Below are 25,138 nucleotides of genomic sequence, written 5' to 3'. Positions count from 1 at the left end.
TTTTATCCAACTTTTCTCTTAGATCAGTGTTTTTCAACCTTTTTTGGGCAAAGGCACACTTGTTTCATGAAAAAAATCATGAGGCACACCACCATTAGAAAATGTTAAAAAAATTAACTCTGTGCCTATATTGACTATATATAAAGTAATTCTCTTGAATTTTTCAATTTTTCCCACGGCACACCAGGCAACATCTCGTGGCACACTAGTGTGCCACGGAACAGTGGTTGAAAAACACTGTCTTAGATAACGAAAACCTCTTACAAAATATAAAACCAACAATAGGACTAACCGTTTGGAACATCAGCGACCAGAATTTAACACTGATAGCGACATCAGTACATCGTTACTAAAATGCCGCAACCCCAAAAGCCTTGCTCAAAGAACTAACTTTATTGCCCACCAGAAAATTATTAGAGGTTAATCTAGGTGGCCTGCCTTGGCAAGAGCATCCCACAACCTTTGCACGACTACAGCAAAAGCTCTGTCACTCATGCCTATCAGGTGCACCTCTGATGAGGACAGAAAGCAAAGTCTCTGAAATGAGCTTCCATGCTGGAGTTGTATTCATATTAGAATCTTCAGCATACCACAGCAAAGATGCCATCAGCGACCATGAGGCCAAACTTCATCATCCCAAGGGATACTTTCACCCCGCAACAGTTTGGCAACCTCAAGGGTTCCAACAACAGAGGGCCTTTGTGTCAAATGGAAAGGAAATGGTCTTCCAGCCTGTTCAGCAAAGGGAAACATGATTTTGCTTTGGAAGTGTGTTTTATTGGCAAGTCCTGAACACATCATATCGAAAAATGAAGTTAAATGTATTTGAAAGCAAGCTTCAATTTTAACTGCAGTTTTAATCGGAGCGTTTTAATTATCATAATCTTTGTATTCTGTAATGCAGGTGGTGAGAAATGTATTACCTGTGCAATCTAATCCTCACAAGCATGATTCAAATGCAGACATCAAGGTAAGCTATGGTTTGCTTTAAGCATGGTTTGAACTTCCAAACATGCCATGCCTGGAGATGCTTGTCTACTCGTTCTCCCTCTGCTCAGGGTGCCTTTCTCTGCGGTTCAGTGTGCCCAAGGCTTGGGAAGCTGACCAATCAAAACTGTTGGACAGGTTAAAGGTAAAGGTAAAGGGACCCCTGACTGTTAGGTCCAGTCGCAGACAACTCTGGGGTTGCAGCACACGGAAACGCCATTTATCTTCCTGGTGGAGCAGTACCTATTTATCTACTTGCACTTTGACGTGCTTTTGAACTGCTAGGTTGGCAGGAGCAGGCACCGAGCAACAGGAGCTCACCCTGTCGAGGGGATTCGATCCGCCGACCTTCTGATCAGCAGCCCCTAGGTTCTGTGGTTTAGACCACAGCACCACCCACGCCCCTGTTGGACAGGTTAAGCATATTTAAATAATGTTCAAGTGGTTGTTGCTTTTTAAAATGCACGCTACTTTTTGTGAATTCATTTTGGCTTGCAAACCAACTTCAAAACGTAATGTATTATTCTACCACGCTGGTTAATGGGGGGGGGGGATGTTGCCTCTTTGAACCTCCCACATTTTCAAAACACATGTGGAGTGGGAGTTAGAAGCACACATGCTGGCCCTGCCCCAAAATCACTATTAAATTGGGCAGGAAGTCTGAAGAGGGAACCCATGTATGTTCCCTCTTCAGGCCTTCCACCCCACACACATGAAGGTTTGGAAGGTGAAGTTGGCAGGGACAGTTCCCCCCCCCCACTCATTCTTTGAATGCATGGAGGCTAATAAAGGTTAAGTTTTCTTTGTCATGGTATAGCTTAATGTGGAAATTAGCCTACGAGGCATAGAATCTTTGTTTAAAGAAAGAATGGGAACTAAGCTTTTTCAAGAGTCTGCACTGACAACCAGTTCCACACCTAATTTTAAGCAGAGAAAACAGAAAAAGGTTAGCATACTTGTATACAGTTACTAGGTTTCCTGTGTGAAACCCAGAATCATAAATAACTGCCCCTCTGAAATGCTGCTTTAAACTATATGTTGGCCATTCTCCATGTGAAGCAAAAAAACAAAACAAAACCCCACCCCAGATAATATTCCATACAGGCATGCTAAATGTCCTAACTGCCACTGTAAGGAAGTTGAACACATTGTCAAGGTCATGCTCAATAACTTTTAGTAGCTAAATCTTTTGAGACAAGAATCTTCTCAGAGGCTGTTTTAAACTGCATGACGCCTAGACAAAAATAAACCACATTACAGAAAACAGCCACATTTCTTAGAATTCCAGAGGGAAAGCGTGTTCCAGCCATATATAAATCTTTACATCTGCAAGTAATAACAAAAATCAAGAAACAGTCAAAAAGCTGTCAAAATAAAGATGCTAGCACCTGTTCAGAGAGCAACAGAGAGACCTCTCTGGAAATAAGATGACTTGCAAACATTTGTCATTGTCTTTCCATGGCAAAGTGCTAACACACAGTAAGCTTGTGGAATTTTGCATTCAGTATAACATTGAGAACTTTTAGGAATGAAAGCACACATTTGAACTGAGAGAGCACAAGGGAAAGAATTAACCACCAAGCAAATACAGAAATTTCAAAATCCCAGGGCATCATTTGCAAAACAAAATTAATGGCGGATTAGCCATGCTCATATTTCCTACTATTCTACTAAGAATTAGATCCAAGTTTGAAATCAGGGCTAGAGAAATGGCTCAATAAATTTATATCAGAACCGACAGCACAACTACTGCTCAGTGAGTGTGCAATGTAGCCCCTTCGTGTGACGCAGAAAAATAAGCCAGTAAATCTTTAACTATTAGTTTCTTGCTTCATGCAAACCACGACACTACAGTTAATGTCTTTAGTTATGATTTTAAGCAATCTTTGAACCATAGCTTCATATTCTGGCTTGTTCCAAAGCTGTTAGCCATAGTTTCCCACTTCAAACAAAACAGGAAACTATAGTTAATGGAAGACTTTGTAATGTTTGCTCACTCAAAGAAGCTGTGCACGGGCACACATTCCTATCTCATCTGTTGAACTTATCTAAACACAGCCATTGTGTCCCTATAGTTTGGATCACAAGCCAAGTGAGTCTTATTTAGGCACTTTGTTCCAAACAGGTGAAGGGGACACATGGGGCTACCACTCCTCATCATGAAATACATTTGCTGGTCATGTTGTTGCTGTTTAGTCATTTAATCATGTCTGACTCTTCGTGACCCCATGGACCAGAGCACGCCAGGCACTCCTGTTTTCCACTGCCTCCCACAGTTTCATCAAATTCATGTTGGTAGTTTCGAGAACACTGTCCAACCATCTCGTCCTCTATTGTCCCTTTCTCCCTGTGCCCTCAATCTTTCCCAACATCAGGGTCTTTTCCAGAGAGTCTTCTCTTCTCATGAGGTGGCCAAAGTATTGGAGCCTCAGCTTCAGGATCTGTTGCTGGTCATACCTGGAGCCAAACCTTTATCTGCATTAGTTTGAAGCTTAGGCCAAGAGTGAGTGACTGGCCCAAGGTCACCATGTATAGAGTTTCCAACATGAGGACAAGAACCCTGGTCAATCATCCATAGGCTGAAAATGCTATGTGCATTGAAGGTCATCATGGGTTGACTGGGGACACACCTATAGCTCATTTGACACATTCAATACTCATTGTACTGAAAGTCTGAATAGGCCTACCACTTTAGAAATGGCAGCACTCTGTTAACAAGACTTCCTTTTTCTGTGTTCTAAAGCACCATTGTGCATTTGAGGGTGGCATGGAAATAGGTATGTAGAGCTTTGCCACAGTTGTGGAGCTCATAACCACAGCTACAGTGCAACCTGCATGTGCACTCCATAGTAAATGGATAAGCCAAACATTTCGAGGGTCAGCAAATTGGAACATGTTGCAGGTGGTCATCCTCCCAGTAGGCCAGTGTGGTGCAGTGGTCACAGTGCCTGTCTAGGAGCTGGGGGACCAGGGTTCAAATCCCTACTCAGTCATGAAGCTCACTGGGTGACCTTGGGCCATTTGAAAGTACATTGTGATCTTTGAAAAACAATAGAAAACAAATAGTCTTTGTGTAACTGAGGCCTTAAAAAGCTGGAGTCTGCCGTACATAGTTATGAAGAACTCCTTAAAGAAAAAGGCAGTGTATATATCTTAAGCTTGTTAGACCCCAGTGCATTCCCATCAAGCATAATATTCTGTTTCACTGGAAGTGTATTCTATATTCCTAAGTGGGAAAACAGACTATAATGAAGAGGCCCATCTCTGCAATCACTCCTCTCTATTCCTATCAGTCACAGATATAGTCAATAGGTACATGCAACAGCATTCCCTAACTAACTTGACTAATTTGGCACCAGGGCCTCTTGTATTCCACAAACTTATCTAATCCCTTCTTGTTTATTTATTATTTCTAACACATATGAATCACTGTCCTGCCACAGGCATTCAAAACAATTTGCAACAAATGCCACCAATAATGTTCCCTAGCAACAAGCTCAGGCTCCACAGGCAACTCACGCGTTTCATCGCTTTAAAAAAATAAAAAAATCTTTGACATCATTCACCCTGTTTGTGCTATTGCTATTTCACACAGTAAGGCAGAACAAACCATTCTACCCTATTCACAAATGAACTCCATTCATGATTCTTTTATTCAAAGTGATTGTAGGATTCTATCATCTACACATGAGATTTATATATGATCTACTGGGATCAATTAATGATGTTACTTTCCTACTAATGACATTAGTTTCCTACTAATGAAATCAACTAAGGCTGTTCTCCACCCACATTCGTATTGTGCAAATAATGTATCACACACTATGCTTGTTGTTGTTGTTGTTGTTGTTTAAAATGGTTAAACATAATCACTGCATTTAAACTTCTCCATTCAGTCACTATCCTGGCTTTGTGTGTGCTTTCATGAGAGAAAAGAGGGAGAAGGGGTTAAAATACATGGCTGGAAAGCATTGTTCTATGTCCAAAATAAAGGAACTTGCATAACAATGCAACAAGATCACCAATCTTTAAGAGCAAAAGCAAACTCACTGGTATGGCAATCATTAGTACATCATGGGTAAGCTTGTGGAACAATTAGAGGAAAACACCCTAAGGAGAAGCTCACAGACTACTGAGATAGATTGGATCTAATCATAGTAAAAAAGAAGATACGTGTCTGTACTTGATTGGAATGTGATCAGAAGCTTGAAGGGCTTCTAACATAGCAGACAACTGGAAGCCATAGCACCCTAACATCTTTTCTTCAAAATAAAGATTTCTGGTTCGTTGCTGAGCAAGTTTATACATAATCAGTCCTCAAAGCGTTTGAATTTTGTCAATCCATGGCTGTTTAGAAGACTATATGAGAATCTTCTATAACTCTGCTGGTCTATATAATTGCTTCAATAGGTATAGATGCAGGGTTCCAGCATCATTAGATTCAGAAGCATGGCTTTAAAAAGTTACCTGCAGTTATCTAATAATAACAATGTGCAGAAATTCCTGGAAGTAATCAAGAATCACATTGCAGAACACCCACACTGTTGGATAGTTCCAAAGTGGGGGGGGGGGGGGAAGAGATATGAATCAATCTGTCCATGCCTCTTCCAGTAAGTGTAACTATGATTTGGATATAGCCAGTGAGGTCTTGCAAGGGTAGTGCTCCACCTACTGAGAATTTTGGACTGTGCCTCCTTTTTATTTGTGTTGATTGACAAGGTAGAGGAAGAGGTACAGACATAACGCCAATCATCTTTCTTCCAAAGATTCACCTAAGCTATTTTATATGCCTGTACCCAGGCTGGGCTGTCGTCCAAAAGTGGTACCTGAATGATATTATAAATAAACATAAATGATGCCTTTAGCTAACAATACAATAGCATCTATGAAGGATTCAAAGGAAGTCAGTGGGTGCTTGCTTTAAGTCTGGCTAAGGAAGTGACAAAGACCCAGATATTGATACAAAGGCAGCAAGACTGGTTCAGTTTTGCTTCCAGACAACTGTGCAGGACAGATGTTCCCCTTCATCCATCAAATCCAATGACTTTGAATAAACTGAACACCCAGAGTTTTGTTGTTGATAGTGGCATTTCCCCCCTTTTGGGTGGTGCTTATTAACATCATTTGTTCACAAGCAAACAAGAAAGCTTGGCACAATCTGGCACATAACTGCATCTCCTTGCAGCAAGCATGGGCAACATTCACCAGAAGCTCACTCACTCAGTCTTACCTTCGGAGACTGTCTTTCTTCTCATCTCTTGTCAAGCAGCCATCAAGGTGTTTATTTATGTGAGGTTCTTGAACAGGAACCCCGCAGACAGGGCACTCCACTGAAACATTTGAAAGCATTCATGTTAACATGGACATTCCTAAAGAACGCTTGCCAACTGAAGAAAACCATTAATTTTCATAAGGGAGGAGGGAAAGGGTTGGTGTTTTTGTGCAAAGCAAAATGCAGATTTTGGGGTGGAGGTGTTCCTAATATATGAACACCATTTCATTACCTGTTCCAAATGGAGCTTATTTCCGCAAAAATACAAGTACAGACCTCACCAGCCACTTTCCATATAGAAACATGTATTTCCTCTAGCAAATTTAGGATTTTTAACATTCACAATGGCACCAGCAATGTATCCTCATCTAGATTTTTCCAAACATCATTGCATTTACCCCCGTGATGCAGCCCAGTAGTCTAGGTCTGCAGAACATTTCTTGCCAGCCTGGAAAAAAGGGAAGCTCCGCTCTCCAGCAGAAAACTGAAGTCAAAAGTGCATATTAATTCACATCCTAAAATCCAAAGAATCACTTTCTCTTTAAAGCAGCATCAGAAGGAGCCATTTGAAGCAAAGCATCAGAAGACATGGAAAGAGATCATTCTTCTCTTAATCACCACTTTCCCCTACAACTTCCTTAAACATACACACAACCACTCTGGATTCCAAACCCATATTCTCTGCGTTTGGAATCTTAATATTTCTGCCAATGTGGAATAAGAATGTGGTCCATCACAGGCATGATTCTTAGGTGTGGACTTCAAAGTCCTACTAAAACCCGGCCCACCCGACCCCAGCAGGAGACACAGCCTATTTTACTCAAAGCCATTGAGCATTAAGGTTGGATAGTGTTGTTTTGTGGTGTACAAACATGGCCTTGCCAATATTTTTCACAAGACAAAGGATCCCTCCTCCACAACCCTAGAAGTATCCTCAGCATGAGAGGATAGTTGTTTATCCCCCAAGGAATTTGGCCCATTCAAAGGGAATGTTTCCCTCTTCCTCAGAATGTTGTTCTTCATCCCAGAGACCCTTATTCTCCATGACAGCTGGGGAGCTGCCACTGTGGGAGTGGGACACCCACCAACCTCTCTGCCTTCCTTAGCTTTTCCAAGCCCAACACCTCAGTCTCAAGGGAACAAACCTGTTCCTGGAGAGCCAGGAGCTTCTTGTTCACACGCACCCATGATTTCTCTCCAACACTTCAACACCCTTTCCAGCTTTCTACCTGCATAATTGCTTTTTGTAGTTTCAGTTACTTTGAGAGCTTGGGTTTTCTTTACGTCAAAGAAAGGAGCTTTTATTTTTTAAAAAAATATATAAATCCTGGTAGCAACACATTTTTAAAAGTGCAAGTTATTGTGTAGTTTTCAGTTGTACCTCACACTACACTCTAGCTTTGATAGACCTGACTAAATTTTAACTGGTTTTAACTTGCACTGACAGCTTATAACTTGCACCTTATTTTCACCCACAACAACAGTCTAACATTTATAATCTAGAGAAACAGAGCTTATGAAGGGGGGGGGGTGTTTTTAAAGAAGGTTAAGCCCAACCTTTTTAAAACTAAACTGATTCTCCCACTAGCAAGATCTGTGTTTTGTAGAACTATATATGGTGGAGTTTCCTCCTTTTTATCCCTTCTCCAAAATGGAAGCTTTTAGCCTAGTTTACTGTGGCCCCTCCAACTTCCCTGCAGAGTTAGCACAGGTATCTACAGGCTTCCTACCTCCAGAATGTAGCTCCTGAGTTATGAGTTCTTTCAGGATCTGGCTCCTAGCATACAATGATCTTATTATTCTGAACTGTTTTAATTAAATAAATGGGTGCTACCTACTCTCTCTTTGCATATCTGAGAGCCAGTGTGGTGTAGTGGTTAAGAGCGGTGGACTCGTAATCTGGGGAACCGGGTTCGCGTCTCCGCTCCTCCACATGCAGCTGCTGGGTGACCTTGGGCTAGTCACACTTCTTTGAAGTCTCTCAGCCCCATTCACCTCACAGAGTGTTTGTTGTGGGGAAGGAAGGGAAAGGAGAATGTTAGCTGCTTTGAGACTTCTTCGGGTAGTGAAAAGCGGGATATCAAATCCAAACTCTTCTTCTTCTTCTTAACTCCCTTTCTTGTTTTGTCACCTCAGGCTCCCTTTAGCACGCGAAGCAGGGCAATGTTGGATTTTATGGCTGGATTTTATTGTCCTACCGCTGGTTTGGCATTATTGATTTGCGGTTTTATTGACTGCTGTGTCATGTTTTAATTTGTTCTATTTATTTATCTGTGTTATGTCACCTAGAGAACATTTTTATAAGGCAACTTATACAACAAATTAATTGTATACAGGTATTCAGCTCAGCTATTTCACTGTAAGTCAAAGCTTTAAAAGGTCCAGAATATGTCTCTGAGACATAAAGGGGGAAGGCAAAATAGAGAAGTACAAAGCCAGGGGACAGAAAATAAAAAATGGAATATAGTACTGCATTTATTTTCCTTAAGCTTCAGACAGGGAAGGAGAATATTTTATTAATTTACTTTCTGTTTTCATACAAAGCCATCCAACAGCATTGTTCTCTGTGTGGTTTCCAGCATAAAATGATAAACACCATTAGAAACACAATATCCAATATCCTTAAAACACGGTAATTATTCATATATAATAATTGGAATTATTCCAACTGGAATAATTGGACTGGAATTTGGGAGCAGGGAGTAAAGTTTATTTTTCTTGGGCATAGAGACTGGGACATCACTTACTAATGTAGCATTGAAATGTTAATTATTAAAATGTGTTCTGACGCTTCTATAAATAACACGGGGGGGAAAAGAGATCAGGAATGCCAAATTCATCTAAGCAATAATGTTTTGTTTCCAGGCCAACTGGATTCCCACACTGTATTCCAAATAACATATAAATTAGCGAAAATAATTATACGTGATATAAGGTAGCGTACAAAGGATATTGTTGCATTTTACATTTATGAATCAATTCACAAGATGGAGTTAGAAAGTTTTCACTCTTTCCCCTTTCATATTAAGGCAGCCAAAAAAATGCCTATTAAAATATGGAAGAACAACAATGGTATATCATGAATGTAAAGTCTTTATTACTGGCAATTTAAAAACATAACCTCTGAATTTTCCACTTCTTTTAGAATTAAAGAGGCCACAACTGCAAAGCACCACTTGACTAGGGGTTCTATCAAAGTCCATTTTTAAACCAAAAACTGTTCAACTGAAAAAACAAATACAGCAGAATCCTTTTAACATTATCACCTGATGGGCATCTTACTGCCTTTTTTTAAAGACCCAAAAAGAAACAGGATGTCACACTGAGCATGAATTTAAACACAGTAGAAACCATTCTATTACACAAATCTATCTTCTCTTAATATAATTACCGGTAACATTTTCTGTTTTAACAGGAATATCTTTCCATCAGATGGCTGAGCACTATTTAAGTGAGGTTTTGAAAAACCACATATGTGCTGCATCATCAAGAAGATTGTTGTTTAGGATCCAATGACACACTAGCTGATACTAGTTGACTGTTGCAGAAGGCATATAGTTATGGCACCAGATTCGTTTTTCTGGCCACTGTAGCATGAGAATTGAACTATGGGCTGGTTTAGATATGGTAAACTATACTTAACATTACAAGAATGAACCTAACCTTTCCCCAGGCTTGTTCCTCAAGAATGGCCACAAGAATGAGTTCAGAAACTTCCACTTCTGCTCCAGATTTTTAAGATAAACCATAATTTGCCCTATCATCTCTACCCAGTCAAACTGTGGTTACTCTTAACCACGGTAAGTTGAAATAAGGAAATTGCAAGCCATAGTTTCTGAATTTGCCTGGTGTCCACTAACAATAAGATTGAACTAAAAACTTAAAACTCCTTAATAATCCAACCCCAAAAGACCCATCTGAGTACAGATGAAAAATCAATGTGGAACCTTTGTGCATACAGAAAAAATAACTATAGAACAAAACCAACAACTTACCCTTTGGGATAACTTTTATTGCAGATGTGGAAGGAGTTTCAGGGTTTCTGGTGCCTGCTGCTTCTGTGTAAAGTGTCTCTTGGTCCTCTTGAGAGCCACATGGGATCTCTTCCTGCTCCATTTTGATCTGTTTACTTTCCTTTTCAGATGGGTTTAAGTGCCTTCTATGGGCTGGAATGTTCTCTTTGACTATAAAGGTATCAGCAGATTGCTGTTCTTGTTTTAAAACAAGACCAACCGAGGAACTCAAAATATGGAATTGGGCAGAAGCCTTCTTGGTAAGCAGCTTTGGAGAAGAAAGTGCTGCAGGATCTAAGACTGCTTGGAATAGCCGCTGTCTAGGAGTAAACACAGAACAATGTCAGTGTATTACTATGTTATGTATTTTTGTGTTTTTATATTGTAAACCGCCCTGTGATCCTCAGATGAAGGGCAGTATAGAAATTTTAATAATAATAATAATAATTTATTTATACCCCATCCATCTCTGGGCGGCTTCCAACAAAATATTAAAATACAATAGTCTATTAAACATTAAAAGCTTCCCTAAACAGGGCTGCTTTCAGATGTCTCCTATAAGTCTGGTAGTTGGTTTCCTCTTTGACATCTGGTGGGAGGGTGTTCCACAGGGCGGGTGCCACTACTGAGAAGGCCCTCTGCCTGGTTCCCTGTAACTTGGCTTCTCGTAGCGAGGGAACCACCAGAAGGCCCTCGGCACTGGACCTCAGTGTCCGGACAGAACGATGGGGGTGGACATGCTCCTTCAGGTATACTGGACCAAGGCCTTTTAGGGCTTTAAAGGTCAGCACCAACACTTAGAATTGTGCTTGGAAACGTACTGGGAGCCAATGTAGGTCTTTTAGGACTGATGGGATGTTGTCTTGGCGGCCACTCCCAGTCACCAATCTAGCTGCCGCATTCTGGATTAGTTGTAGTTTCCGGGTCACCTTCAAAGGTAGCCCCACATAGAACGTGTTGCAGTAGTCCAAGTGGGAGATAACCAGAGCATGCACCACTCTTGCAATAATGATGATGATGAATGATGATGATAATGAATAATCCAAGATTGTACTGTTCCTGGTTACACATATATGTTCATTCCAGCTATGTATCATCATCATCATTTTATTTGTATGCTACCTTTCCATGGTTGAAACTATGCTCGAGGCGGGTTACAACACAAGATTTACATAATTACAAACATAACATAACATAACATAATTACAAACATAATTACAAACATAATTACAAATCATAAACAATAAATAAGACACATCAAAAAGTACACAACCAAATGGAAACAATTCCCACGTAAATAGTAAGATCTAAAACTAAAGATACAACAATAATATCAGTAACAGCAACAGCTCTCTCAACCCCCCCCCCCAATAAACAATACTCCAGCCCAAGAATCTGTTCAACAGCCTCAGCTTTTGTAGCTGGAGTCAGTCAGCACCCCATTCTCCTAGGCCTGATGGGAAAAGGCCAGCAAGCCAGGGGGCAGGTCTTCCATGGGTTCACAGCCAAGATGGTCTCATTTAAAACAACACAGATAAAAATTAAAAACAATCTAAAAGAGGAGCCCTCTCTGCTAAGCAGCAGCCGCAGTCCTTGTGAAGCCTGTCAAGCCCCGCCCCAAACCAGGTGGAGAGAGGCAAGGACAGGGCCCTTCAGGCAGAAGAACCAAAAAGCAAAAATGTAACACAAAAAGATGATAAAAATATTGCTACTGAAGTTATAATACTCATTCTTTTGATAACTTCAATAAGCTAAGTGGTGACATCTAGTGGTCATATATTGGGTGCAACCATACCACATATTGGACCCAAGAGGCTGGCTGGCTGGCTGGCTGGCTGGCTGGCTGGCTGGCTATTTATTTATTTATTTATTTATTTATTTATTTATTTATTTATTTATTTATTTATTTTCCACCCTTCACTAGAAAGTCCTAGGGTAGGTCACAACAATGTCAATAATGGAACACCATGGGTTCACTGTAAAAATCTGCAAACAAGTAGGTTGGCATATTTTAGATTCAGGTAGGTAGCTGTGTTGGTCTGACGCAGTCAAAATAAATAAATAAAATTGTCCAGTAGCACCTTAGAGACAAGTTTGTTCTGGGTATAAGTTTTTGTGTGTATGCACACTTCTTCAGATACACATCATTTATATAATTTTAGACTTAGCACGAGTAAAAGAAGAGACGGGCACAGCAGATGTCAAAAACTTAAAGAGGATTGGGGAAAGACTCCTACCTCCCTGTATTTATCTTTGGAGGTCTGAAAATCACTTCTGGTCACTTCTCAAGATTCCTTAGATGAATACTAACCCTCGTTTTCACTTTGTGTCAATTTGATCCAATGAGTTTTCAGGGGCAGCCACACCACACAATGGCCAAAGGGGGCAACGGAAGAAAGCAGTCGATAAGTATGCACACGTTTGCCCAGCATTTAATGTTTCTCAATCTAAGATGACAAGGCTCCTGGAACTGCCCATAGCAAAAACCCGTGCATTTCACATGATAACAAAACAAAGGAGGCGATTAATCAATCATGAACGGCATACATAATTGCTGGAAAACAACAGTGGGAGAGCGCTGTGGGGCTCATGTCCTGTTCAGGGCCTCCCCGGATATCTGGCTGGCCACCATGGGGAACAAGAGGCTGGACTAAATTGTTCTTTGGTCTGATCCGTTAGTCATGCAAATTTCAGTGGGTCTACTCTGAGTAGGACTAGTACTAGGTACAGCTGTACATAAATGTCGCAAACTAAATAAATAAATTTGACTGTATAAGCTTGCAACAAGAACCCCGCCATACCTCTTTTTGATATGTACTGCATAAACCTATTTACAACTCTTATTAAGTAACGGTTCTCCACCAGGACAGTCTGAAATATGGACACTTTGAAATTACATTTCACATTTCAATTCCTTAAAAATGTCACGCTGCTAATATATCCTGGTCTCTGCTTTCAGGCAAGAAGGCTCTGTTTGTCGGAATCCATTCACATCTCTTTTCATGTGAGCTGAAATTTATTCAAAAAGGTTTGGGTCAGTAGCCTTCAGTCCTAGGTGAAGGACAGACATCCCTAAGATTCGGATATATTACAAAGCAGCCCAGTAACACCACTCCAATCCTCTTGTTTCTTTTTTTTTCGGGGGGGGGGGGGGTTCCCCACTGACCTTAACACCAACTTACCACAATTACCACCAGGTCAGTATTCTACTGAAATAAAATTATATTTATTCACATAAACACAGAAACTGGGAGGGAAAGAGAAAATAATTTATATGGTTGGGATCCAGAAAAGTACTAAAGTAAAACATTTTGGTGAAGGTGACTTTTGTACTTCTTCCTTACCTGGCAGTCTCCTGAATCCCTCCAAATGCTTCTCACAAATTTCACGCAACCCTTCTGAATGGGCTGCAGTGGTGGGATAGGGGAGCAACTGCTGAAAAGTGAGCTGAGCCCCCCCCCCCAAAAAAATCTATAATTTCCCCCCAGTTTTTTTTAGAACTATCAACCAAACAACCACCAAACCCACCTTTGAAAGGAGGAAGGGAAAAGCTATGCCTTTCACAAACCTAACAGAGTAGAAATCCTAAAATTTTCACAGCTGCACAGTAAAAGTCACATTTTTCAATGATCAATTGAAGTTGGGAACATTTCTTTTAACCTTAAAACACAAACCAGCCGAACAGTTTCACCATAATTATTTCTTTATTACCTCATAAAATATACAATGGTTCCTCTATAAACTCCATCCCAGGCCTGTGTGTGTTTGAATATTATGGACACCATTAATCTTCTTAGATAAGAGACGAAATAGAACTATTAATGCACAATAGACTGTTTTTTTTAGCAGTGCATACTCTTTCCTTTGAATTCTAGAACTCATTTTTATGTTTTATTTACTGGACATTAAAATGTTTTCCTGGGTACACAAATCTAAGCAGACTAGGAGATGCATGTTTCTGGGGAAAGCTTACGGCAATTAAATGGTCGAGACCAGGCTTTGTACAGAGTGAAGATGTCAAAGAGACTAGAAGGCCAAGATAGGCCACAAGAAGCCACTACTCTGCTCTGGGTCTGCCACGTATACCTTGCCAAAATTGTAGAAATCAGAGAATGCAGCAACACTAAAAGTCTATATGCATTGCTGGTTTACAGCAGAGGCAGCCAAAGAAGTGTTCTGCTTTGTTGTGGACTCCAGCTCACATCACCCCTCACCAGCGGCCAAGCTGGCTGGGGCTGATGGGAGTGATAGTCCACCACATCTGGAGGGAACCACACTCAGTGATGATGAATGTATTTGCTGCCAACAACAGACCACGGATAAATTATGCTACTTCAAAATGGGTTGCTTGTTGTTGTTGTTTTGTAGCTTCCTGCATGACGTTATCAGGGGAAGAGCCTTCACGCTGGAGTTAGAAGAAGTCGTCTTTTATGTTGTGAACCACCCTAAGATCTATGGATGACGGGCAGTATAAAAGCTTAATAAATAATAAATACAGTGGCACCTCGGTTGCCCAACATAACCCGTTCCGGAAGACCTTTCAACTTCCAAAATGTTTGATAACCAAGCCACAATAGCTGGTTGGCAATTCCATTGAGAAAAATGGAGAAATGTGCCTTGGAAGCTGTTCAACTTCCGAGGTGCGTTCAAAAATGGAAGCATTCACTTCCAGGTTGTTGGCGTTTGAAAGCTGAAATGTTCAACTTCCAAAGCATTTGACAACCAAGGTTCCACTGCAGTAATCATCATTCAGTGCTATTTTTCCAGAAAAAGAGGTGCCAGGACTCACCATGAACGCCTCCCTTATTCTCTTACAATGCCAATGGCTCTGACCTGAGAGGTGCCAAACTGAGTTCCAGTGGGAAAAAAAGTCCTGATAATCATAGAACTGTAGAGCTTGAAGGGTTCTCAAAGTCACAGAACCCAACTGCCATCTTCCCACACCCAGAGACAAACACAAATGGCAGATAAAGGGTCCACCACAAGTCCCTACAGATCTTATCCCACATCAGGCTGATGACTCAACTGAGTAATAAAAACTTCCTATCACTAGTCAGCTTCTTCCAGAAGAAACATTCACTCCAGTCATTGGACCATTCCACTGTCAGTTTCCCCCATGCAAAAAAGAAACAGCAGTACCATTTCCACATGCAGAAACATCAGTGCATGGCATAGTTATTCCCATGACTGCAGTACCCGAAGAAGTGCTTTTTCAACTATAGAAAATGTGAATTGCGTAGAGTCACATTCACAGTGTTGTTTCCCCTTGTGATCATGCCACTGCAGCTGCTCAGATGTAGGCAACTCTCTAATGATGTGACATCAGTCTTAAGAATTTGGAAAAATCACACTAAGCCCAACCACTAAACATAATGAACAAAAACACGGTGAACTCTCTTAGCCCTTTAGTACAATTTGCTAAACTCAACACCAGAGTTCAACACTTTGGCAGCTTCTAATGTCTCAAAAGAAGAAGAAAAGAGGAAACAAAGACTGTAAAAGAGCAAGGGAGAAACTATTTGTGGTTGCAAAGGACAAAAGACACATAATTAGTACAAAAGGACCTAATGTCTTCCTATCTGCCTCAAGATACTAAATCATACCAGCATTTCCATAAAGCCAAGTGAGACTTCTTTTTTTAAAACTTATTTGTGGTACCTAACATTAACACTAAGAATAAACACTTTTATAAACAATCCTGAGACTACAGGCTTTTTGCGGTGTATTAATTGTACATCAGGTTAACCAAGGACACTGTGCTGAGCATCTATTGATTTGGTCTGCATTGGTAACCTGATAGCCCTTTGGGCCACAGAGGAATAGATTGTTCACCCTCCCTGATTTATAAGATTTGTTCACATCCATTAAGGAAATCAGAAGTAGTTAAGGATTACAGCCTAGGATCAAAATTGGTAGAAGCAGCACAACTTGTTCTTTGCAGTACTGCAAGAAAATAATAAAGGTGCCAGTAAATCTGCCCCTAAGACAATTTAGACACAGAGCAGAAACTAAAATATTTATGTAGTGGGATTTAAAACAATCATTTCCAGAATATCAATAGTTCTTAAGAAACAGAGGCACCTGGGAATCAAACACTATTTAGATGATAGATATAGATACCACGTTAAAGTCAAGTTTCTTTTTGCTTCCTGTAATTTGTTCTAAATATACAATCCATAAATGCAAAAAGAAAGGAGAAATAAGGAGAAGTATGCTTTATGAATATGTACCAAATTTCAGCTTTGCCATTTACCTGAAAGTGTCTTAACCATTTTGACATCACCGTAGCCCTACTTGGGTGTTCCACTTACTCGCATGCAAATAAATACGCTAGGGGAAGTGGTGGTGTACTACTGAGCCATGCCCCATTTGTTGCATCATCGTCATTCCACTAAGAAATGTTCTGTTTTCAAATATACTGAAATTAGGTTGGCTACTCTAAAGAGATGTTTGTTTGTTTGTTTGTTTGTTTGTTTGTTTGTTTGTTTGTTTGTTTGTTAAATACACTGCCTTTGTCCAAGGATCACAGGGTGGTTTACAACAACGAATACAAATATACTTAATATAGTAATAAACAAAAACATTAACTTCCCATTCCCAGTTTAAAAGGCCACAGATTGTTTAAGGCAAAGGCCTGGGGGAAGAGAAATGTTTTGGCTGGGCACCTAAATAAATGTAACTAAGGAGCCAGGTGAGCCTCCCGGTGGAGAGCATTCCACAAAGGGAAGCCACTACAGAAAAATCCCGTTCTTGTGTTGGCACCCTCCGGATCTCTCATGGAGAGGGAACATAAAGAAGGGCCTCAGAAGGGCCATATGGGTTGGTACATTTGGGGAGAGGTGGCCCTTGAGGTATTTGAATTGAGCCCAGAAACTAACTGGCAGCCATTGTAGTTGGGCCAGGCTTGGCATTATGTGCTCAAACCGTCTTGCCCTGGTGAGCAGGCTGGCTGCTGAATTCTGCACCAGCTGAGTTTCCGTACTGTCTTCAGAGGCAGACCCATGTATATGTGGGATGATGTCAGTCAAGTCCAACATTCTGAGGGAGGACCAACTGCCACTTTGTGTCAGTTAGCTTTGGTCTGTTGGTCGGTTAGGCTGCTGCTGCTTAAAGATTTGTAACCTAAATATGTACATGAATGAATCTGTGAGTAAATTACTTTATTTCAGTTATTAATCAGATTCATGTGTATCTTTATTTTGAGGAGGATAAAGGGATTGACAAGAAAGGACGAAAGACTCAAACGAGTCAGCAAGCCGTTTGCCACTGTGCAGGTTTAAATAAGGAACGTTTAACTCTGCAACTATATTATATAAACGTTCCCACAGTATAATGTATTGTAGTAATCCAACCTAACAAACCAAAGCTGATGAAAGGCACTCCACACCACCAACACCATCTGAGCCACAAGAGACAACAAAGGATCCAGAAGTACCTCCAAGCTACGTACCCACTCCGATCAGGAGCAGGCAACCTCCCATTCATCTGGTCTAGGGAGCTGCCCACTAACAGTGCCTCAGTCTTATCTGGCTCGAGCTTCAGTTTGCTGGCTCTCATTCAGTCCATTACCAAGACAGGACAATAGTCCTGCACATCCACTGCCACACCTGAAGATGTAAAGGAGAAGTAAAGCTGCGTATCACTTCATGTCAACAGCCCAAGCCATTCAGATGCTCCAGAGGTCGGCCAGGGCTTTGACAGGAGTGCCAGTTATAAAAGCCAGGGGGAAAAAAACCAAGCGCCATCGTGGGCTCCAGCAGCCTCTGAGGGTGGAGTATCCTAATAGATCCCTTGACTCTGCAGAGGGAAAATGGTGCTGAAAGCCTAAATCTCAACAAAAAGTGATCTGACCAAGACAAGGGACTGATATCAATATCCTCCACTTTCAGGTCACCGTACTCCTGCACCGTTGAGAAAGTAAGGTCCAGACTGTGGCCTGCCACATGCATTGGACTGGTGACATGCTGGGACAGCTCCATGATCATCATAATAGCCACAATGTCCTGAGCCACCCCAAAGCCAGTCGCCTTGGCATGGATATTGAAGTCCTCCAAAACCAGTTGTCTGGGAGTCCTCAACACCACCTCCCAGACGAGCAGGGAGAATGCTGGGCAGTTAAGACAGTAAACCAACAGAATCCCTAATCTGCTCCGAATGCCCAATGCCAGGAACACACACTCTAGATCCTCCCTCCTCCCAAATGGACAGAGATCCTAGAAAGGGAGGGAGTGAGAGGGAGGGAGGGAAAATGGAAAGGGAGAATATGTCAATAGACCACAGCAATTTCCCCTCCCCAACCCTCAAGTCTGTCAAGAGAGCCAGCATGGTGTAGTGGTTAAGAGCAGTAGACTCGTAATCTGGTGAACCGGGTTCGCGTTTCCGCTCCTCCACATGCAGCTGCTGGGTGACCTTGGGCTAGTCACACTTCTTTGAAGTCTCTCAGCCTCACTCACTTCACAGTGTTTGTTGTGGGGGAGGAAGGGAAAGGAGATTGTTAGCCGCCTTGAGACTACTTCGGGTAGTGATAAAGCGGGACATCAAATCCAAACTCTTCTTCTTCTTCTTCTTCAAAACTATAGCTGATGCTGCACCAAGCAGCAGGTGGGCACAGCTGGGTAAGACGAACTCCACCCTGCTCACCTACTCAGGTCTCAGTGTTATCGACCAGATCAGCCTCCTCATCCACAATCAGATAATACATGAGGAAGGTCTTATTCAGAGCCAATCTGGCATTCAGCAGCAACTGCAAACCCACCGGCTGGGTGATACGACAACCACAATACCCCAGGTAGGAGCATCCAATTTTTAGGCCTCTTTTACATGATACCCCCCCATAACTGAGTCAGAGCTTGTATGTAAATATAATATACAGTATGTGCTTTATATTTTTCCTTATGGCAGTTTCAATTCCTGACAAGATTCCTAGAGTTTACATGAAAACCCTTTACAGCAGGGGTTGTCAACCTGATCCCTACCGCCCACTAGCAGGCGTTTCAGGATTCTAGGTGGGCGGTAGGCGGTTCTACGGCACAAGTTGAATCCTCCTTCAATCGAGCACTGGTGGGCGGTAAGGAAATTTTACCATTAGTTGGTAAAAGATGCATTAGTTGGGCGGTAGGTATATAAAGATTGACTACCCCTGCTTTACGGTGTTGAAACAAACACTGTACCAACCCACCCACCCCCACAAAAAAAAAACCCAAAGCTGGCATCTTCAAGCAATACTTGCAGTCTCCTATGAATAATCAGATAGCAATATTAAAAATTACTTAGCACAATAACAAGTTTCAGCATTGCTTCCCTAAGGAATATACCCAGTGGAAGAAGCAAAGGAGAAGACAATCCAACCATGAAATAGAGAAGAGGTTTCAGTGATACAGCAAGCATAAATAAATAAAACCTTCAGGGAAATGCTTTAATTCCCACAATTTTCATACTTTGTCGCATCTGTCCAATTCATTTAACAGCTGGGTTGCTGCTGCTGCTGCTGCTGTTTTTTTATTCCTCAAGTTTGAGTAGCGACTACAAGTCTCGAGAGGTTATTTCTTCTTTGAGCTCCTTTGTAAGAATTTGGGGAGGGGTATTTTTGCCATGATCAGATGCCAAGGTGAAGTGAAAGAGGGACAGAATGAGTGAGTGTTTTAAGGGTTGCCATTCACTTCTGGCTGGGACACCATCCACCAGCAGCAAGCGAGACACGACAGCTAAGCCCCAAGGGAATGCAGCCATTGTGAGAAAAGACGTTCCCCACCCCTGGTTTAACAGTTATACCCACCACCACCCTGGAAGAAAGTCCTCTGCTGATCTCTATTTTAACCCAGAGCCCTCAATACTCAAGAAAGATAGCTGTGTAGGATCAAGCAAGTTCAAAATAAATAAATAAAATAAATAAGTACCTTACCTGGGCAATGCTATTAATAAACTTCTACATGTTGAGAATTCAGGAACATTCCAAAGTTTCATAACTAGTGTTCCAGAGGACAACAGATCAATCTATGTTATTATAGGACAACTTTTTCAGGGTGGTTTGGTTTTTTTTAAGTGTGCCTTATTGCTCTGACGTTCCTTCTTGCCCTTCCACTGACTTGTGGGAAAGCCAGTAAGACATTAAAGCAAAATATAATAATAATAATAATAATAATAATAATAATAATAATAATAATACTGTAGTTATGTTCCACGGGTTGGCTCCCTTTCATAAAACAGCACAACTTCTTGAGGTTTATATGGATAGTGGCTTTTCTCATATTTTCATGTGTCACCAAAAAGTCTTTATTTCATGGTTTGCTGTCCTCTGTTTCCTCCACAAGCTACAACTTGTTATATCAAAACTAACCCTTAACATCCAGAAATCCGAGATATCTCAAGAGGAGTTGGTGAAAAGAACCATAGTAACCTGCCACATGACTTCATTAAATATATATAAATAAGAGTTAGGTGTTCAAAAGAGAGGGAAATCCCAGAACTGAAAAGCCCAAAGGAAAAGCCAAAGCATGTTTTTTTTAAGTAACGAGAAACAGTGATGGCACTAAAAACCAACACAGAGTAGGCCACAGAGCAGAGATGGAGAAACATGGCCTTCCTATTGTTGTTGGACTCCAACTCCTTTCAGCCCCAGTCAGCACAGACAATGTTCAGGGATGATGGGAGTTGTAGACAAGCAAGTTACCCCACCTCTGCCATAAAAGGTGTTAAGTCAAACAAGAAAATATTCTGAGTTGCAACTTCTTTTGAGTTATATAAACATTTTTCAGGGTCAGATCCTTGGTGGCGGGGGTATGGCTATACAGTGGTACCTCAAGTTAAGAACTTAATTTGTTCTGGAGGTCCGTTCTTAACCTGAAACTGTTCTTAACCTGAGGTACCACTTTAGCTAATGGGGACTCCCGCTGCTGCTGCGCCGCCCGATTTCTGTTCTCATCCTGAAGCAAATATTCTTAACCCGAGGTACTATTTCTGGGTTAGTGGAGTCTGTAACCTGAAGCGTCTGGAACCCGAGGTACCACTGTAGCAATCTTATCACATGGTGTGAGCCACATTTCAAAGAATAACCTCCTTTTAAAAATTTAAAAAACAACATATATACAGGAATTACTCCATTTCATTGCATTCTCTTGGCAAAGCGCTTATTTGATAAAAGATTCCACACACACCAAGATATTCCCTTGAAGAAGGGCTGGGTAGCCCAAAACAAGTCGGAACTCAGAATTTTTTTCTTTAATCAATACATTTTCTACAACCTTGCCTACATTTTTAAAACACAATTTGCTCCACACAGAAAGGTTAAAAGTTTAGCGGGACCCCTGAGGTACAGAACTCTGAGTCATCCAAGTAAAGAAATTATATTGGGGGAGCAAAAAGGCAAAGCTGTCGATAGTAACACAGTTCAGATACCCAAACGGCAGGAAATATCCAATTATTAACAGCTTCTGGTTAAGAAAAGCAATTCTTGTTGTAATTTACAATGGAATCAACAGCCGTTCTCTTACAGAGTGCTCACTGCCACTGTTTTTTGTGGGGTTTTTTAAATTACCTAACAGTCACTTTTCAGCAAGTAGTACTCTTGCCAGTTGTCTTATGTAGGTTTCATTGCTATTCTCGTGCATCCACCTACTTGAATGACTCCCGAAACAACTCCTGTGTTCCCTAGTCGTCCTTGGAAAGACTCAAATATTGCCATTATTGGCTATGATATTTATTGTTGCCATTATTACTACTCATTAGAACCAGAAAATGGTGTTCACAATGAAGCACTGTCACCCAAAATGATTGGTATAGGGAGGGCGCTGACCACCGTACTATATGCTGAGGGTTCACATCCTCTCTTGAGCCCTACCCTGGAAAAAAACTACCCTCAGAAGATGACTTTGAAGGCAGTGATGTTCATGTACGCGAAGTCCATTCCAGGTCAGCCCTAGTTTATATTCCTTTCAAAGCCAACAGGGTGTCTGAAGCCTATCAAGTGCAAGAGAAGAAAGCTGAAAACACTTCACAATTTTATCTCGCAACTTTATCTCGCTCCTTGCCAAGTGATGTCTCCTGCTTGATTTCCTGTCAGGAAAAACATTTATTTGTGGCTTTCACTTTCCTTAACTGTCTTCCATTTGGCAGGCCATGAACCTTGAGGAATTGATGTTCTGAATATTAAATTGCTATTAGGAAAGCAATGAGCACCACGTTCTCCCAATCATTTGTTTATTAAAAAAAATAATAACTTGGGAGGGGACAATGAGAAAGATCAATCAATTTACCTCCTAGTGGTGCAGCAATACAAATTCCAGCACATTTGCAAAGCTAAGCAGGGTCCAGTATGGTTTCAAATTAGATGGGGAACCATGTGTTGAGATTCCTGCACTGCAGGTGGTTGGACTAGATGACCCTTGAGGTCCCTTCCAATTCTACGGTTCTACTAAGACATGGAGACACCTGAAAGTGGTATCCCATTAATTCATGAGTAATAGCATTAGGATCGCCTGTTTTGCTCAAGATGCATTCTTCAATTCAGATTTTCATTGGCATGACAGTGTCACAGAAGTGAGGCTGCTCAGTACACTTGGACACAAAGGCAGCTTGAGGGAAGGCAATTTTGAGCAGAAAGATGGTCTGAGGAAGAAAAGTGATGAGCCAATGGCCCACCTGGTCCAGCTTCCTGTTCTCCCAGTGGCCAATCAGATGCCGGTGTGAAGCCCACAAGCAGGACCCAAGCACAATAGCATTCTCCCCCACTTGTGATTCCCAGCAACGGGCATTCAAAGGGACACTGGCCCTGACAGTAGAGGAAGAACAAAGCCGTTGTTCCTTATAATAGCTACAAAAAATATCATGTCAGACTATTTCTTTATCATGATTCTATGTTGAGATTCCTGCATTGCAGGAGATTGGACTACATTACCCTTGGGGGCCTTTCTAACTCTACAATTCTATGATATGAGCCTAGTACTGTCTATCCGACTAGCAGTGGCTTTGGGCTCTCAGACAAAGGTCTTTCACAAAGGGAAATGCTGGGGGTTGTATCTGGGATGGTCCAAATGCAATGCATGTATTATAGCATATGACCTAACCCCAGTGGCTCCCCTCCCTGTCTTTGGTTGCTCTGAACAGCTTCTAACCACCGTGGTACTGCAGGAATTATACATGAATGTGTGCATCAAGTTCTATATATGTATGAATGAGTGAAAGATTTCAAGAATATGGGAATATCTACTATGGCCACTGACCAAATTAGAAGTTAGTCAATATCAGAATCATCACAGGTCTAGATTTTTAACTTCAGCACATAACACACCGTAACCTGTATTTCCAAATGGAAATTGAGTCACATCCGCATTCTCACTCTGAAATTTACAAAATGATGTGGGGTACCTTGCATAATCGAAGGTTTTTACCAGTTCATCTAATATCCGGTTATTTTTCAGGTCAGGTTCTGTAGCTGCCTAGAAAAGAACAAAGGGGGTACTAATTCACTCATACATTTCTAGTATCTCAAATCATCTGCACATAAATTGCTGTGTTGAAAGCAAAACATAAAAACCAAGTATGCTTCCTTAAAACATCTAAGCTGCTAAGTAAATCACCTCTTTTACTGAAAAATCTGAGAAATGTTTTATAAATGTAAGTTTCTTTTAGCAAATTATAAAAAGCTATTACTAGCAAACTAATAAACCCTTAACTCCAACTGCCAGAAATTCACTGATTTATTATGGTTGCAACAACATTTTGGAAGGCAAAAGGATATACACTGAAGATGCTAATATTAAGTCACATTCAGGAGTTGGAGGAGAAATTAGAGAGAGAACTTAAAAAGGATAAAACTTCAATTAATGGTGGAACAAACTGATACTGAGATAACACAAAGGTTTGCGGCATATAAATTATTCTTTTTATAAAACTGCCTGATATTTATCTTTCTTCTGCTTTTAGTTGCCTTGTATGGTGCCAAGCTGATATATACTGTGTTCCATTGAAATATAACTAATTGTTTGATGTAGACGATACAAAGGCAAAAACAAGTTATTTGCTCCAGACATATTTACAAAGCAGTCTTCAAAACCAGCACCAGGCGTCAGGGGAGACAGGAAGCAGAGACTTCCAACTTTCCATTCTTTGTAGTCTGATTCATACCTTCAGGAGGAGGGAATAAGAGGCAAACATACTTTGCCAGTGCTTATCAAAACCTCTGCTTCAGTTTTTAGTGAAACTATCTTTTTAAGAAGCCTACTAAAATCCAAGAAGCTTGAAGCAACAACTAATCCCAATATGGTTTAGGGTAAATATGGCTCCCTGCTATTTAATTTTCCAACAATGGATTTAGAGCCAACATGCTGTGCATATATAATACAGACTTCATTTGCTACTTAGGAAACATTACTCCCAGATTTGCTACAGTTCCTCAATGCTGAGCACCATCTCAGGAGCCATAAGGGTTTGGGTACACTTCAGTTATTAGCTAGGCATTCAATTTTAATCTTATAATAAATTCTATTGAGCAGTCACAAGAGACATTTATGGTGGGATGCATCAATTAAAAGCACACAGAATGCTACAACTGTGAGCCAGAGGCTAGATTAGAGCATATGACTAGGAACCTAGGAGGTCTGGATGGCCAGAAACTCAGTGGTAGGCCTGGAAAACTTTGATTCACAGCCAGAAACCTATGGAAGATTTTGGGCAGGTCATTCTCAGCCTCAATTGCCCCCCTATGAAATGGGTCTTACCTTATATGGCTGTGGTGAGAGCAATTCTAGGCTAAAGTTTACGTTTTGCAAATTTTAAGATGTTGTACAATATAAATAAGTAACAGTAAAACGGCCAGTGTTTGAAACTCCAATTGTTTTAGGTGCATTTTGCCACAGGGAATCTCATTAGC

At 41.0% G+C, this 25,138-nt stretch overlaps 1 protein-coding gene across 1 annotated transcript in view; it reads right to left on the bottom strand.

The window, feature by feature from the left end:
- Positions 1 to 25,138, bottom strand: part of RAD18 (RAD18 E3 ubiquitin protein ligase) — a 114,895-nt gene that overhangs the window by 81,715 nt on the left and 8,042 nt on the right. The window contains exons 4-6 of the mRNA XM_033141153.1: positions 23,635 to 23,705; positions 10,255 to 10,592; positions 6,218 to 6,317 (exon numbers count right to left, since the gene is read on the bottom strand). Coding sequence (XP_032997044.1) covers positions 6,218 to 6,317; positions 10,255 to 10,592; positions 23,635 to 23,705 — 509 coding nt within the window. The remainder of the gene's footprint in view (positions 1 to 6,217; positions 6,318 to 10,254; positions 10,593 to 23,634; positions 23,706 to 25,138) is intronic.

This window comes from Lacerta agilis, chromosome 2 (assembly GCF_009819535.1).
Source record: "Lacerta agilis isolate rLacAgi1 chromosome 2, rLacAgi1.pri, whole genome shotgun sequence".
NCBI lineage: Eukaryota > Metazoa > Chordata > Lepidosauria > Squamata > Lacertidae > Lacerta > Lacerta agilis.
This window is presented reverse-complemented; position numbering and strand designations above follow the sequence as displayed.